The sequence below is a fragment of the Tripterygium wilfordii genome, chromosome 9, assembly GCF_013401445.1.
Source record: "Tripterygium wilfordii isolate XIE 37 chromosome 9, ASM1340144v1, whole genome shotgun sequence".
NCBI classification, from domain to species: Eukaryota; Viridiplantae; Streptophyta; class Magnoliopsida; order Celastrales; family Celastraceae; genus Tripterygium; species Tripterygium wilfordii.
The window spans coordinates 12,130,570-12,148,372 of NC_052240.1; the positions used below are offsets into that span (position 1 = coordinate 12,130,570).

At 38.3% G+C, this 17,803-nt stretch overlaps 4 protein-coding genes across 6 annotated transcripts; all 4 read right to left on the reverse strand.

Moving 5' to 3' along the window:
• Positions 1-4,684, reverse strand: LOC120005614 (autophagy-related protein 13a-like). 3 transcript variants are annotated; one of them, XM_038855361.1, is made up of 4 exons: positions 4,522-4,684; positions 2,670-4,301; positions 2,382-2,563; positions 1-608 (listed from the first exon to the last, which is right to left on the reverse strand). In XM_038855361.1, the coding sequence occupies exons 2-4, from the start codon at positions 4,011-4,013 to the stop codon at positions 386-388; spliced, it is 1,749 nt and encodes a 582-aa protein (XP_038711289.1). In that variant the 5' UTR covers positions 4,014-4,301; positions 4,522-4,684; the 3' UTR covers positions 1-385. The 3 variants fall into 3 exon arrangements, with proteins under 3 accessions (XP_038711289.1, XP_038711287.1, XP_038711288.1); XM_038855359.1 differs by having other exon boundaries at positions 1-612; positions 4,522-4,682; XM_038855360.1 differs by lacking the exon at positions 4,522-4,684 and having other exon boundaries at positions 1-612; positions 2,670-4,515.
• An 854-nt stretch (positions 4,685-5,538) lies between these two features.
• LOC120006042 lies at positions 5,539-6,054 on the reverse strand. Its single transcript, XM_038855921.1, has one exon. The coding sequence runs from the start codon at positions 6,052-6,054 to the stop codon at positions 5,539-5,541; it is 516 nt and encodes a 171-aa protein (XP_038711849.1).
• Positions 6,055-6,736: 682 nt separating this feature from the next.
• Positions 6,737-10,545, reverse strand: LOC120004738. Its single transcript, XM_038854025.1, has 5 exons — positions 10,078-10,545; positions 9,922-9,959; positions 8,641-8,911; positions 7,884-8,170; positions 6,737-7,389 (listed from the first exon to the last, which is right to left on the reverse strand). Exons 1-5 carry the CDS (start codon positions 10,420-10,422, stop codon positions 6,948-6,950), a joined length of 1,383 nt encoding a protein of 460 aa, XP_038709953.1. The 5' UTR covers positions 10,423-10,545; the 3' UTR covers positions 6,737-6,947.
• Positions 10,546-11,331: 786 nt separating this feature from the next.
• On the reverse strand, positions 11,332-15,741 carry LOC120005660 (protein CbbX-like). The gene is made up of 7 exons (XM_038855425.1): positions 15,468-15,741; positions 13,767-13,877; positions 13,531-13,629; positions 13,314-13,424; positions 12,914-13,217; positions 12,120-12,259; positions 11,332-12,025 (listed from the first exon to the last, which is right to left on the reverse strand). Exons 1-7 carry the CDS (start codon positions 15,606-15,608, stop codon positions 11,480-11,482), a joined length of 1,452 nt encoding a protein of 483 aa, XP_038711353.1. The 5' UTR covers positions 15,609-15,741; the 3' UTR covers positions 11,332-11,479.
• Positions 15,742-17,803: the final 2,062 nt, after the last annotated feature.

The following is a 17,803-nucleotide window of genomic DNA, read 5'->3' on the forward strand; positions in this document are numbered from 1 at the left end:
ACCAATCCTCAACCATGATGTGTACATCATGTCATTAGGAATGACTGGGAATAGTATAGCATATAACTGATGGGGTGAATCATTTAAACTGTCACAGTTCATACAAGTAACCAATCCTCAATCAAGATATGTACATCAATTGTCAATCCATTCTTCAAAGAGATCTTATCTACTTCCATATGAAAACACCTTAACAGCGTGGCGCCACAGCATTCTAGTATTGACTTGGAGCGCTTCCATTTTCAACATTCCTTTGGGAGCTCCAGCCTCTACATAAGCCATACATATCTGAAAATTAGCAGCTAAGATTCTTCTTTACCAAGCACTCGAGTTCCACTTTTGGAAAGTAGTAGGTCTTTCATTACTCGATAGCTCCTGAGCTCTTCTAGTGCATCTGCAGTCTTCCGAGGCATAAAGAAATCAGATGCTGCTCCAACTCCACCCTCAAACTCGGTCCTCGTGGAAGGAGAAGAGTGACAACTTGGATCTTGGCGTAAAGGAGGTGCTGTCCTAAGCATATGAACGAGAACACCAACAGCAGCATCTTGAGATTTTTTACCCATAGGCAATAAAGACGATGTTGATTCAATATTCTGTCCACCGAGGTTCTGACTAAACGTCCAAAAATGAGAGCAAGATGAGTAAGTCAGAAAGGACATCATAAATTTGCATAAACTCCGAAAATCAATAACTAGTTTGAAAGCATTACAAGTGAGCTATCTTAAGAAAGGAACTCCAATCGTTTCTAGAATAAGCTAGAAGTCACTCAAGGATTATGGATAAAAGGAGTAACTTCCAACATTATCATGAAACTGAAAGGAATCCAAGCAACAGTACAACTAAACATCAAAAACACAAACAACAAAAATGCTATTGAAAGTTTGAAACATTCTCTAAGACTTCAATAATAGTGACTCCACGGTCGAGTTTTATGCACTCACCAAAATAATAATAAAAAAAGCCTAAACCTTAATTTCATGTTAGACACCTAAGGTATTATTAGCTAATTGATAAGATCTCTTGAAGAATCAAAGTAGACTTCAATATTATATACTTTCAGAAATATCACAGTATATATAGCTCATGAACAACATAGCCAACCAAAACTCCACCTTTAGGTAAAGTTAAAATGCCTTATCAAGATCTCGTAATGATTTTCTCTGTCTATACATAACAGTTGTTATTAGCACATTACACACTTAAGAAACAATGCATGATTATCAGAAATGTTGGCAATTCTAACTTAACTACAGCACCAGATCAAGCTCAATTTTCAATGCGCAATTCAGGTTAGCAGTTCGTATCAGATCTTCAATATGGACCCCTCTCCCCTCGACTACTCTGGGTAAAATACAAATTAATATTAATTGATGATTTTTATACAAAATGAAGACCAATTTACAATATTAAACAATTATTGACTTTAAGTAGATCTCTTCAAGTTAATGTTTCCATTCCAACTGGTGACAAGCTGGAGGATTTGGGGAATCTGAAGCGGTTTTGCACTTCAGGACCTTGAATTAGTAATTCCAGACTGTAAGATAAATACTATACCCATCCAACAGAACCTTTTACGCAAGTCTCTCAAGATGTATTAAAAACGTACAAAATGACCACTAAACTCAAAATACCCTGGGTCTGTACCTTTTTCACCTACACATTTTTCCTGAAGATTTCCCTCAACCTCCATTTCCTCTGGCCAAAGAGTTCCCTCAAACTCTTCGCTCAGATCAGATTTATTTTGTCAACCAAGGCTTTCTCTTCACATACATTCTTCTCCAAGCCATGTCAATTTGCAGGGAAGAAGGTGATTCTTCATCTTAGATTCAGTAACCCAGGTTTCACCACTGGAGGAGATGACACTAGGAGGAGATGACAGAAATGCAGGCTGAGCTACTTCTATGTAGGGGGACGGATTTTTATAATGGTAAGTAAACAAATTTTGGGAAGCTTTACCTAAAACAGTGGCCTGATCTAGTTCAGAGTTGAACATTTTACTCAGTTATACAGTAGAAAAATGATGGGTAAACTACAGAAAAACATAGATTCCTACTTTTTAACGTGGACTGTTGGATTGGTATAGTAGCCACCCAACAGCATTGAATATTTGAATTACCAATTTAAGGCTGGAAAACAGTAAACAGCAGTTTCAAAACATTCATGCTGACCTTGTAGAGAAATACATTTACAGAGAACACATGAACTACAGTAAATTGTATCATTTAGGTCACAATCAATAGAGAAGGCTATAATGCCAAAATCAAAATCAAGAGCACCTACAGATTAAGGTCTTATTCTATATAATCACATCAAAGACAAGTAAAACCTGCGAAGGGAGATGAGGCAATGAGGCAAAAAAAAAGTATGGTAAGCAGAGTTACCTGAGATGGGAATCAGATGTTTCAACATCGTCCACATCAAAAGGACATGAAAAGGGACAATCATCCAAGTCATCCTGGAAAGATAATCTGCTAGAGCTTCTAGAAAATCCAATACATGGTGAGCCACTAGAAGATAATAATCCTGAGAATCTGCCTGAATCGTCTTTACTATCTCTAGACACCTAGAAAATAATTACAATTTAAGCTTCTAGTGAGCCAAAAGATATGCAAAGATAATTTCCATGAGTACGAAACATGTCCAAAGGTAGCATTGTAAACAAAAGTTACCTTGTGTGAAGAGTTTTGATTTGTCATGCCCAAGTCCCCAGCCCTTACGGCTTCTGCTTTCCTATATGATTGTATACTAGATGGAGACCCCTCAGATGAAAGATCATGCCTTGCATTCATTGGAGATAAAGGCGGAAGGGCATGTCTACCAGGATCGGAAAAGTTAGGAGAAAGATACTTTAAACTTTTTCCAGTTACAGGAAGGGGAATGCTTACAGGGGCAGTTTCTGAACGATAATGAGTTTGTGTGTGGTTAGAGTAATTTGCTGGAGGAGATGGGGAGGCAGACGGAGCGAACGGAGGTGAAAGCTGATACTCATCGTAACTGGTGGACTTGTGATGTGTTGGCGGTCTATAATTTTGAGTTCTTTGGCCATAGACATCAGCTGGCAGAGATGGAAAATCATGACGGATAGGAGATGAGCAATATGCAGGTGGAGATACACCAAGGGCTTGGTTCCGAGTAAAAGGAGCTCCTTTATGAAAGCCGCTAGTCCAGCTATGTGGGCGCTGATGAGGAGCACAAAAAGGAGCTCTCATTCTAAATGGAAAAGTAGCCCCTGCATCCTTCTCTGAAGAGGAGAAAGTCCTTAAACGATCAGTAGTAGGGCTACCAACATAATCAGTTATGATCCTCGGTGGAAAAGATGTTGAAGTCTCAAGGTTGAAATCAGCTAGCGTTGGATAGTAACTCACAGAAACACAAAGGCGGCCTGGAGGGGCCTCAACAGGGACAAAAGTGTATTCCTTCATTGATTCCTCCTGTACCTGAGAGAATGGCTCACTACATGAAGACACCTTGTAAATAATATCAAAATTGTAACTTTGACTGGATGAGCTTAGCTGCCGAAAGATCCTATATGCCGGGAGGAGTCTCATTTGAGAATAAAGAGAGCGTAGAAGTATGATGCACTTCTTGTATGTCTTCTTGTTATCGCTAGTTAGAGGATGAGCCACACCCTGGGGAGACTCATACTGAACAACCCACCTTTCTATAACAGTCTCAACAGTTGCTCCCATAGCCAAACCTGGAGAATGGCTGCCCTCCAATGAAGAACTAGGAGGTTCGTGAACGAGAATAATGTCAATTACCATAGGACCCGTCAGATTTCTGTGCCAGAAATTCAGATTATCCAGAGCAGCAGGGCGGTCTCCTAGAACTAAAGAGAACCATTTGTCACTGTTTCTCACTCTAGAAGCCGATGAGAGGTCACCACTTCGATAACTAGGGCGAAGAGAACGAATTCTCGAATCTAAAATAATGTGTAAGCTCTTCAACAGAAAATGGTGGCGAATTAGTTCCAATTTCCCAGTTTCCGTCTGAGAATTACCATGAAATTCCATGTTTCCAGTCTGACAAAAAAAAGACCCAAAACGTCCCTAGTTGGAAATCACGTCCATCTAACGAATGCTGATGATTTCATCAATACCAATTCCCATTCAAATAGACCATTCCCAGCGCAACTAATTCCACGACCACAACATGAATTCAGAGTCTAACACGGAAAAGTAGAGGTGGGTATCAAAATTCGGCGCTAAAACGAACTAAACAGTAGCTCCCTATGACCTAAGTCTCATGGGTCGGGTAGAACAGGAACATTGATCGCCGATGATTAACAAGAAGAATCGCACCTGATCACGCACAAAAATAAAATAAAAATGCAATCAATTCCCCGATCGGTTCCCTTTTAAACCCAAAAGAACACAGCTTTCCCAAACAATCGTAGAGCAAAACAGCAAGTAATTCGTGATCAAAATCGAAAAGTAATAGATCCAAGCAGTAAAACATTGAAATCTGAATTCGATGAAAGGAAAGAACAATGAGATGACGTACAAAAGACTGATGACTTACAATCGATGTGGGTGAAGACGACGAAAATTGTTTAGTCCAGCTAAATAAGTCAATTGCGTAAAAGCAAAGAGACCCTGTTGAAATATATAACCTGCAGAATAATTTACCAATGGAAGGAAATCATACGAGGGTTCCTTCCAGTTTCGGCATCACATTATGTGTTGGGGGTAGTCATGTAAAAAAGAAAAGTAAATTAACAGGCCATGACCATTCATTCCTATATCTTTCATAATTTTTATTGAATTTAGAATTAGATTTTATTAAATTTTTTAAAGTCTGCAACTCTCTTTTTATAGGCATGTTTTGAGGAAAGGGTCTGATCTTTTTCAAAGGGTGGGCAACAATTTATTTCATAATTTTTATAGAAGCCTTAACTCAGGATATCAAGTCGGCTCACATAGAAGTTTTCCACATAACTACAAAATAAGTTTGGTTAAAACTCAATGCGTGATTATAAGGATATTGCTCCCAAATATACACATTACTTGTGTAAAAAAATCACATATACCCTTTGTAAAATTAGTAAGTTTTTTTTTTTTTCAATGAAATGTTACATGTAGGCAGTTGATCAATATTGATTGATCCAAAATGTAGTTCAAATCCAATATATTATATAACACCTATGGGTACATAAGAAATGTATTGAACCGATTCTTTTTAATGAATAAATCCGATCGCAACTTCTAATATGTAATTCAAAGGGATCAAATAGGAAATGATACTCTGAATCATAGAACTATAATGAAATATACAATCAATCAGCATACAACATATATTGAATTTTTTTGTTCCAAATGATCGAACCACTTTCTCAAAACCTTAGTAGATAATAGTGAAATTTTTATAAGCATAAACCTATCCAAATAAAGAACGTCCAATCACTTTAATTGTGATTACAAATCCCTTTTGCAGCACAAATACAATAATTCATTCAGCAAGTTTGTACAAACAAGAAAACAAGAAGAAAATAAAAGAAAGATCAAGAAGAAACAAATAAATGAATATTATTCCAACGTTTCAAATTTCTTGTTTGGAAGCAAAGAATTCAGAGTAGATGTCAAAGAAAAAGTTGTCAACAATGTGGCGATAGGCAGGGCATGTAAGGCGAGCATGGTAATGGAGCAGCTCTTCAATGTCCTCCAAATGATCCACATTGCTATTGTCTATCATCTCCAGCTCCTTCAGCTTCTCTGCAACCAAACAACTCCTCCCTCTCTCGCTCATCCCATAAACTACTTGACCATCACTCTTCTTCTTCTTCTTCTTCTCCTTCACCGGAGTAACAGTACTTGTCTTCTTCGTGTAGTCCGCGTACAAGTTATCCAGATCATCAAACATGGTAATTGGTTGGAGATAATCAATCATGCCAGCGCCACGAACCGTAACATAAGGATGCAGATTAGGATTGTTGTAGGGAGAAGGTTTAGATTTTGGTAGCTTCTGGTAATTAGCACAAGAAAACAAAGACTTGACACTTTCTATGGTTCTTTCAAAGAACCTTTTGGTGTTGGAGATGGGTTTTCTGAGCAGCATTGGTAAGACACAACCTTTTTATGCTTCTCTGTGTTTGGGTTTTGATTCTTGTTGATGAATTTGGTGAAGAAGAATTCTTTATACATATGAGAGAATTGAAAAGTGATCCAACTTTTTTTGTTTTTGGGCTTCAAATTTGTCCTCACACGCTCCTTTCTTATGATTTTATGCTCTGCTTTTTTTTTTATTTATGTTTTGCTTTTGATGGAGTTGGGGTTGGTGTGTGGCTTCTTTAGGAGGAAGAAAGGAGCGGGTGTTGGGAGTGGTGGTTGGAGTGGATCTCTCATCTAGCTAATTTGATTGGAATGGCTTTTCTATTAATGGCCTGAGTACATAACAACAACACCAATGAGACACTTTGTTTACTCTGTTGCTGCACATTAACTTTTTCTTAAAAAAAAAAAAAATAATCCTTCGGCCAACTGACTGGTAAACCCTAAGTCACATGAAAGACGTTGCAACTCCCATGGATCAGTTGAGTCGTGGACCGAGACCCGATGCAAGAGATGACGCGAGGTGACATTAGCACACGTTGGGCTGAACAATGACCCATTTTGCAAATTACGATAATAGATTTGAACTCACAACCTCCCGATTGAGTTAAGAGTTACCACGGTCAAGGTCATCATCTAAGCCAACCACCCATTGTTTCTGCTACACATTACCACTCACTCATCCAGTGCATCTTAAAAAGGTTGGCATCTGATACTATATGGATACAATTAGGTTGTCCAAGCAATTCAATCTGAATCGGCCAAACAATGGACTGTATGTTTACCATAGTCATTTACCATATTTCCGGAGGTATATGCATTGAAATATGACCCATAATGAAACAATCACTTACCCAATAATACAAAATAAACAATTTGTAATCAGTTGAGGACTTGTTCTCAGAGAAACTGTGCATTGTCGACGTATTGCAGAACCTCTGAGGCAATTTGGGAGGCCCAGTTCACGGCAGTGCCAAAAAAGAGCTCCCAGAACCAAAGATCTACTGCAAGGACAGAAGAAAATATCAGCAATGCCAATGTCTGGTACCGGTTCAATGGCCACCCTGAAAGCTCAGCCATGGTCTTCAGAATAGGAAGGGAACTGATATTTATGTCTCTGTTCTTTATGCTCCAAGCTGTTACCCACTGCACTTGTGAAGGGACCAGGTCAAACTCCTCCCGCAATCGTCTCCCCAAGTCCGGCATGTGACCGCCCCCATATAGGATAGCAATCCTGTTGTGGCCCTTATCAATTGCTTTTCTGAGAGCTACTACTGCAGCCCTGTTTCTCTCGCCGATGATGACGGATTTCTCCTCCAAATCTGCTGACATCAGTGTGAACCTTCACAGAAGAACCATTATTAATATGATGATAACCTAATCAACAAATTTTTTTACCAAAGTTAATGCTTCAACAGCCTCACACACCCACCACACTGCACAAAATCAGTATATCGATGCAATTATGATTGCCCTAATGCATATTTGCTATGACAAACTAATCGATGCAGCTTTAGGCCCTCCCACCAGAAACTATAATCAACAAACAGTTGACCTAACTGTGATATCAAGTGTGTCGAGAATCATTCCCCAACTGCGCAAAAGCAACATTCTCCCTTACAACTGTTGCTCAAACTAGGAGCTTTCTTATTGAATAGCCGACACTTCACTGAAAGTCATACATGCCCCGAAACAAATGAGTACGTACAGTATTCCATAAGCTTAACAATTAAGCCTAATCAACTTTTATTGTACCCGCACTTCGAAGCAAGTAAAACCTTCATATGAACTAGACATGTAGTGAAAAATCGGTTGTAGTTATTAATGAATGCTTACTCTGAGGTTAACCTTTTTGCCAGAAAAACCTTCATTGCGGTACCAAAATCAAGCTTAGACAAGGCCTCTAGTTCCAGATAGTCTGATGGCCGGCTTCCCTCGTCTGCACAAACACTTCCAATAATGAGAAGCCCTACAAGCGGCATCGGCAGGACACGTGAAGCCAACAGAAGCTTGGACTTCCATGGACCAAGGTCTTTTGAAATTGAAGCAGGTAGCACCATAGCTTTTGTTGATCTAAGGGTCATATCCCTCGCAAATGTGAACATGCTTTCACCTTTTTCAAGCTGAAAGAATAGACAGAATTGCATTGAGCAGAGAAGTCAGCCATCATTACAAACATACCACTGTCTTCCAACATTACGCCACAAGAATTGTCAATAGAATACCAGTGTAAGGAAACACTCAAAACTGAAAAACAGAGAAAAAAATGCAGAAGTTGGTGAATATTATGACTTGTCTAGAAATCTAAAGCGCCCTGTTCTATAATACTAGGCCTCAGAAGTGATAGAGTGCCAAGGAAATCCCACCTTATCCAAAAGAGAGCACCTAAGTATGGAAATTGTGGAGCAAACCCCTGATCATATATGGTCATTACTTTATTGAGAACTGCATGTACTTTAACCACCTTTAACTGACTAGTTCCGAATAAAAGTAACTAAGAAGAGAAATAATTCAAATTTTAGCCTTTGATAAAGATCCATAATGATTCTGCAAGCATTGCGTCAATTTAACTGAACACAATAGTAATAGTAACCTGAAGAAGCTTGAAGGTCTCGAAGTCAAGATCTGCGTGGTACCAATTTTCAGCATGATAATCAAGACAGTCTAATTGAAAATCAAGTCTGAGTATTCGAGCCATCTGCCGCTGGATGCAACCAAGAATGTTGAAACCTCGTGAACGAGAACTTTTAAGCCTTGTTGTGGCAGTAGGGTTTCTTCGTTTTTCTAAGAACTCCTTACTAGCCACCATCTCATAAAGAACACAATCATAGTACTCAAGCTCCTTCTGAAGGGCTGAAAAGTACCTGTATATAGGAAATTGGATCATCTGAACTGGTCAAAAAATTTGGTGATTCATTTACATGTGCAGATTATACATAAAAATCCTAAAGAAAGAGAGCTGCAAGTGTGACCAAAATAGCTTCAATATAGAACTAAGACTGTCAGCACTTATAATCTTGTGGAAATTCCCCCATAGCCTATATATCAGAGATGACAGCAGATTTATATAACCTCAGTTTTGTTACTACACTACCACTGTTTCACGAAATAAAGATGATGCCTGCATTCCTATTAATTGTTTTATCCAGCTATGACTTAGAAAAGGGTACAGAAGATGAATGCCACTTCAACCACATTAATCTTTTGACGCACTGACCATGTCAGTCACAGTTACTTTTGCTTCATCGAACAAATAAATTGTCTCACTCATGCCAGATTCTGTGGTAGCTTCAAAAATGACCCAAAATTAGTAGAAATCAATTGGTTGAAAATTTTAAGGTTTCGTAGACTTTTACTTTCCCTAATTCTTCGAATTGTCGGGTTGATTTTATATAAACATAAACTGTTCACCAATTATAAAGGACAGGATGTGCACAAGTTCTTTCCTTTGGTTGATAGATATGCTCATGCATCAAGTGTTGTAGAAAAAAGGATTTACATCCCTTGTTACTCCAACTAACAAACAAGATTGCCACTAATTACACTCATCTCCATGGCCACTGACTCCATTCTTTCACTTCCCTGGTTTGGTTTATGAGCATCTTAACATTCTTCAAAGAACAAACTATACCCTAAAGGCTCCCTCTATGAAAATTATGCCTAGTACTTTCTGCTTTGAGCAAGTGTAAGAAGTCTCAACACATTGTTTAGCATTGAAAATTCAACATCTAGCTTGTATTCCATGAACTCAAACAATTATAACAGTTTCACACACTCTTTCCAATTCAATAGCCTTCCATTGTTCAAGCATTATTTATAATAAATAAGAAGGGGGGAAAAAAGACAAACCCAAGCTATACAAATTGAAACATACTCTTTATCTGCGATGTGAATTGTCGACACCAAATCAACCTGCATCGCCCAAACACCCCCAGAATTTAACAATTACTGTAACAAGAATTAAAGATTAAAAGGAAAAAAAAAACGAAAACAAAAACTTTGGAATGGAATCGAAGATTGGAGCTTATACCCGGAGAAATGGCCGGAAAATAGACCAAGGGAACCGCTTTTTGTAGCTTACAACGGCAGTCTGAAGCTCCCCACTACCTCTAGAGGTTCCACTCTTGAACCGCATGAAATCAGCTATTGAGTTGTTCTGCAGAAACTGCTCCGCAGAGCCATCTTCGATTAATTGGCTAGAATAAGAACCACATATCTTCAATTTGATTGGTTTTCGCAAACTAGGGTTTGGTCTTGTAATCCTTTTAAAGGAGCAAAGACCCAGATGAGATGTGGGCGTGGAAGGAGAATCAGCGTTCGAATTGGCACGAATTGAAGCAGCGGGAGACAGTATTGACAGAGAACTAGACACCATATCTACACTTGCGTTTTGCTTATCTAGAATTCCTCAAGAAGGTTTGTCTACGGTGAAGATTCTCTCTGGTTCTGGTAATATGGTTTTCTCGGTTTACAATCACCACCATTTAGCCATGCAATTCTTGATATGCAATTTTTAAAAAAATTTAAAAAATTAGTTTGGATATTTTATTGTCCTTTTCGTTGTTTTTGTCACCTATAGAAATCTGAAATCTCCTCCTCTTCGCTTGCACGCAAGAGAGAAGCCATTGAAATTACGAGCTTTTACTGGCAAAAAAAAAAAAAAAAAAACGATTTGACTTCGATGACGTTATGTTTTACAAAATATTTATATGTTCAATCCCTAACTCACTCATATTGAATTTCGAATGTACTTAATTTATCAAACCCGGCTTGTTTAAAATCCGACAAAATAAACCAGACAATAATTTAATTCGGATTAGAGTTTGGACAAGATTTTTATGTTTAAATCGATTTTAAACTGGACAAAAATTTTAAGTTTGAATCCAGATTTTGAATATATAAACTATGTTCAAACTTAATTTAATCCGAGTTAAACAAATTTCATCATCCGAACATAATTTTACCAACCTCTCCTTTTACCCATGTAAATCCAAATATTTGGAGTGTCTTACTCTCCCTATGAAACCCAAATTATTTTTTTTAAACAATACACATCCAAAATACAGTTTTATTGAGCCCCTTCCTACATCAAAAAACTTTGGTCACGTGAGTCCCCCGACCCACACAATCCCTCCATCCCCACACTAAACAATTACAAGACCTTTGATTGGCTTTAAAGAAATTTGTTGAACGTGGGAAATTAAAAACTAATTCTTGGTAAGGGTTTTCATCTACCGACAAACTTGTGAATCAAAAAAAATGTATTGTTGGCTACACAAACATGAAAAGAAAAAATTAAACAAAAAAGATTGATAAAAGTTAACAGAAGGGATTATATCTCATCAATGTCAAAAGAATTATTAATTACAATCTGGAGACATACAAGAAAAACTAAGAAAAAATCGACTCACCAATTGACAAACTCACAGCCTCTACGAGTCTAACTGGGTTAACAGACTTAGGCCTGCTTCTAAATCTTCCAAGGTAATGGTACGCAGTTCATCTGTGTCTATACAGTCAAAACTCAGCCTGAGATCCAAATTCTCTCTTGCATTAACAAGCATTGGATCTACCAGACCTCCATTCATCTCCCTACGCTGCTTTTCGGTAGTTTCTCTCTCTATTAGTCCTGCAATGACTTCTACACTGCATGAAGAATGTAACTTAAATCCATACAATACACTATTCTCTGTCTGCTGGTTCATCTTGAGATGTAGAATCTTGGAAAGATCTTGGGGATTGAAGTCACTAAAATGGAAGAACTTAGTCACCCTTCTGCAAAAACCTTCATTAGAAGCAATTACACGTTTCATTGGCTCACAATAGCCAGCAAATATTACGACAACTTTTCCACTGTCCATGACAGACATGATCTCTTCTAAGGCCTCTATGCCGTAGTCTTTGTCATCTGCTTTTTGCATTGGTATTAATCGGTACGCTTCATCCACAAAAAGAATCCCTCCCTCTGCTTCTTTGATCTGCATATCAGAGGTAAAATATGTTTTGTCAAGAAGTGAGTTTATATTTGGCTATACCAAGGGGAACGCAATGTCACAAAGCATTGCACCATACCTTTCTTCTAGTCTTTGGGCCAGTATGACCAACAAATTCACCAACCAAATCTGTTCGCTGCACCTCTGTTACACGGTCTGTAGGTAGAATTCCTACCATATGGAGTAACCTTCCAAGCACTCGAGCCACCATTGTCTTACCTGCAAATTCACAGAGATACTATTACTTAATCACACAATGCAAAACTGAGATCAAGATACCCAAAAAAATTAGGAATTTATGGTTACAGGCTAAAGAACCAACTTATTGTCATCATAAGCACCAACGAAACAAAAACTAGCCCCAGCTTTTTGCATTGAATATACGTAGCACCACTGCAATACACATAAAATGGTATAGGTAGCATACATTATGAAAAGGATGAAAGTTATGTGATTGCAGGAGCCTTCTAGAAGAATTCACCACCAAACAAAAAACAACCATAAAGGTTTAGAATAAAGAATCACTAGAGTTAGGCCAAGAAACTATATGGATTATGGTACCAAAAGTTAGATTGAAGGAATTACAATGACTTAGGACTCAAAAACTGCAAGAATAGTTTAGTAAGTACTCACAACCCAAGTTATAATAGTAACAGGACCATACTTCTGGGTATGGCAACCAATTCAATGACGTTCACAAAACTGCCAAGGTGATGCAGTATTCAGTTAGTTAGGAACAGAAGACCAAGGGGGGAATAGAAAAAGCTAGCCGACGACGTGAATCGACCAACAGTATAGTTCAAAATTCTCTAAGCATTAATGACTAATAAATAAATATCATCATAAAATAGAAATTACTCCACTGCCAATTACCAGTTCCTGGATTGCCAAGGAAGGCCATATGAGGTGGTCTTCTCAAACCAACCTGCAGCCCAAGCGCCCGGCGCCTCTCATCTAAAAGCATACCCTTCGCCCATTTTTGTAGTTGAATCTTGAGGTCATGCAGGCCCACTATGCTAGACAATGCACTTTCAAGTTCTTCCATCTTAGCTTTTGTTTCACTGCACGCTTCAAGGGCTCTTCTTTTCCTCTGCTCTTCAAGATGCCGGTGCAATAGTTCACACAACTTCTCACTCCCTGGGCCCTTTGAGAGATGATTTAGAGGAGTCTTTCCCTCCTAAAATTTAAAACTCCGTTGTCAAGTTATAACCGTGTTTGAAAGATAAGAGATTGAAGTAGAATGGAGTGAGTTGAGTAAATCCAATAAATTCACCTCATCCTGAGCACTACCATCAGCATTGTACTCCAGCAATGTCTCGACTGTTGAGCAATCATCGGAACGGATAGAATACCAAACAGCAAGGTGTAATGGTGTCATTCCATTCTGCATGAAAAAGACCACAGGATAAGTACAGCTGGAATAGGAAAACTAGATACACTTCTAGTTTTACTAAACTTAAAGAAGAAAATCAGGTGCAAAGAAAATGTACATTTGCTCTCGCTTCAATAATAGCACCATGAGCAAGAAGTAACCTTGCAGCTTCATTGCACCCATTTTTCGCTGCCATGTGCAAAGGAGTTTCTCCATACTGCAGAAAAATAACAACCACAGTATGAGATCAGTTAATCAAGAGAAGTAGAGATAAATTTAACTTAGAGATATAATACAGTCCATATAAGGCATGTTTTCAGGAAAAACTTGAAAATTCCAGATAATTCAACCTACCATATTCTTGGCTTCTAATTCGACCTTTTCCACTCCTTCCCAATCAAGCAAAAATTTAACTATCTCATTCTTGTTGTAACCAGCAGAAACATGAAGTGGAGTCTGTCCCATCTGTAATTAAAGAAATTAAAAATAATAAATAAATGGATGGCACGCTAGCATATCGAAAACTAATGCCACAACATTCATATCTTTGTTTTTTCCTCTACTTCTAGCCCTTTAGACATTGAAAACATGGCAGAATCTCCCGCGACACTTTTAAAGAAAGTAAACGACTGCTAGACAAGCAGAACCACATGTTCATATCTGCCAGTGAAGATATCCTCCTCTAAAAAACCTGGATCGATCTGATAACTTAATAAACCAATATGATTGAATAAAATGGGAGTATGGGACTTCTAAGAACGATGCTGGAGAAACTAAAAAGTCATATAAACTGCATAAAGATTGCCAGAAAAAGGCTGTAAAGGTGTAACTTTGATCCACCATTCCAGTCTATGCAAATGTATCTTCTCTTTTATGTTCAATGATCAAGTCATAACTTACACATGGCAGACCAGCCTAGTTGGCCAAGTTTTAATGCCTACACTTCTCACAGGCATTCACCTGTCCATAAAAAAGAAACCATAACGATTGCTCTGTCTTAATTGTCCAGCAGAAAGCCCATTCTCAACGTACCATTTCCAACAACCAAACGAGGAATGATATAAACATCACTACATACTACTCTTTGTTTCCCATCCTACACACGGTGACTACAATTCCCTTTTTTCTCTCTCCCTCCTGCTTATGTGAAAAACCCAACTCATCTCACATGGCCGGTATTATATAAGAGAGCGTGTGGTCCAGTGGTAGAGTTGTAGGGGCACAACCTATAGGTCACAAGTTCAATTCCTTGAAATAGCCTCTCCACATATTATGTGGGGTAAGGTCTGCTTACGTCTTGTCCCCAAACCCGTCCATTGTAAGAGTCTTGAGCACGAGAGTTGTTTTATAAAGCAAAAAATGGCTGCCCAATAGTCTTATAATGAATCTTATTCTTTGTCGCAAACCTACATAGAGAACTTATCTTGAAGTATAAAAATCTTCAGTCTCAAGAATCTGCAACTCACTCTCAGTATGTATGATATACAACTTGGTAATCTATTGCTTCATTCTATTGACTCTAGATCGAACCTTGTCTTCCCTGATTCATATTAAATGCCTAATTGGTGTTTTTATCCTCACTAAATCCAAATCCTAGTGCACAATTTCTTTATTATATGTCTATAGAACATAAATTACTGCACTTTCTAGCCAAAGAAAAGGGAGAATGGGTAGGGGCGGAAGAAGTGGAACAGGCAGCAAAATTCAGTGTTCTTAGCCAATGCCCACCATCTTTATTTAGCCAACAACCGATCATATGACCTCAAATAAACAGAAGAAGATGAACGCATAACCGAATGGATCCAAAATCAAATAGCCATAACCAAATTCACAAACATACAGAAATGCAACAACAAATTCCAACAAATGCAAGGAAGTAACCCCTCAATTAAATCCAGGTCACAACATTTCAAAAAGACCTCTCTTTGATCAAACCTCAGCCGCAACAATGTCTAGGTAGACCTCTCTTCGAACCAAAAACCAGAAACACAGGAATCAAATTCTTTAGGATGTCAATTAAAGTAAAAGTGCAAAGTAGAAGGAAGGAGATCTTACAACAGCGTTCCTCTCATTGAGAAGAGAAGGAATTTCACGGAGGAGTCTCTGCAACCCGAGAAGATTCCCGGACTGGGCGTAGCCATGAATGGTGGCGCGTGTGGCAGTGGATCTTGACCGTTGATCTTGAGGCCTCTGCATTTCTCCCGTAACGTACGCTTCTAACTCTTCCGAATCAGAATAGCAAGTGAATAAGAGAAAAGAAAAGGCGAAGAAATGCAGAGACACAGAGAGAGAAGGAAAGAGATTTAGGGGGCACAGCGGAAATAAAGCCCCGCCCGCTGACTCTCGCGTCCAAATCTTACAAACACGCCAATTGATGCTTTGTTGTCAACAGCTGAGCTGATCAATGTGTCTTGGACCAATAATGCAAGAAGCTTTGCCGCGCTGGAGCCAGCGGGACCAACGGAACCATCACCTTTACTTGTATGCTTAATTACGTATCACAAAAGACAAAAACCACATCGACAAGTTTGCATAAAAATTGCAGAAATTTTTAACAAGATGTGCAAAATTAGGTTGGTAAGAGCAATCACAACAATATCACTTTGTTAGGATATGAGTGGTTTAATCGAAAGTTGTTGAGGCATGGATCATTTTGTTGGTCTTATTTTGTTGGGTCAAGCATGGGGCATGATATTTGATTTCTCCATGTTGGCTTCAAATGGGCCCACTATAATATGTAGACAAAAAACAAGACAATAAATTTACAATGAGAGACACACATTCGTTACAAGACAATAAATTTACAATGAGAGACACATTTATTCCTCATTGAACCCCACGAATCACAATTATGGTTGCTCTAACTCTGCCTACTAACCTCCTACGAGGGTGCGCCCGGCCCGATGCATGGTACGTAAACTAGTCGTTCACTTGCATTACGATGATACTATTGCTGTTTAAATCTAAACATTGATGGAGCTGTTTTTTTGGAGAATGATGCTATTGGAGTAGGTGCTATTTTGAGAGACCAGCATGGGAGTCCATTATTATGCTTTTCTGAGAATGTTGTTGGACGAGTTGATCCCACCTTTGCAGAATTGCTGGCTGTTAATCGAACCCTTACCTGCATTGAAGAGAGGGGCTACCATGATTTTATCCTAGAGCTGGATTCGTCCAATATTGTTCAGGCTTTAGGTTCTGATGACTGGTTGGACTCTCGTATGGGTCATTTTGTGAGCGACACCAAGGCTATTATGGCTAGACTTGGGGTTATCAAGTGTCAACATGTTTGTCGATCGGGTAATGAAGTTGTGCATACATTAGCAAGAATGGCTAAGTTTAGACATGGGAGTTCCATCTGGGTTGCTTTCTGCCCAATGGAAATTGTTCCCCTTGTTAGGAAGGATATTTCTTTCCTGTGTAATGTTTCTGATTCTTAATGAAGTGTTTTTTTCCTCAAAAAAAAAAAAAATCTAACTGTTAAGGGCGTCAAATACTTGACGCCTCCTAATCCTAGCATGTTGCTTGCGCTTTAATCATTGCATGGGCTGCGACGTGGTCGATGGTTTGATGAGCAGGTAGTCTTGATATTCTTGAATTTTTTTAATGCTGTTCCCAGGTTAATTATGACTGAAATATCCGCGGTCATCTCTTATGGTACCTTGATGGAATTTCTTGCTGTTGTCCAATGGGGAAAACTTATTATTATGGCAAACTAGCTTTGCTGCAGAATTCGAAGATTTCATGGTAATGATGTGCCTGTTTTCATTTCATATTCACCTGTCATTCTTTTTCCTAGAGCCACACTGCAATCAGCTGGTATTCTTTCAAACATTTGTTCTTTTAGTTGATCACATGCTTTTTAAGCGAACATTATATTTGCAGCAGGGAAGGGGCACTCTACGAATTCAATGATATATCATTTGTCCGCAATAAAAATCAAATTCAATATAAAAAAGATATAATAATTCTAAATCGTTGGATATAAACTTAAAACTTTCTATGTCTTTTTCCCGATGAATTTGATTTTTATTTCAAACAAAAAATATATGGTTAGATTCGTTAAACAAAACACTATACATATATAATTTTTATTATTATTTTTAAAAATAATATAAATATTCAAAATTGTTAGAGCTAGGGCTGCTGTAATTTGATGTACAACAGCCCCCAATAACTCGCGAGCTTAATAGTGTGGTCATCGCACACGGGCTCTTGCTTTTCCTGGGTAGAATCAAACAATACATGTTCAATTGTAAAGTGGAAACTATTACTTACATGCTTTCACAATGTAATTTACTTTAGAAAATTGTGAGCTTTGGAACAAAAGATACATAAGTGTACACCCAAGTCATTAATTGGAGTGATAAAAATAATGTGTATTATCCTGG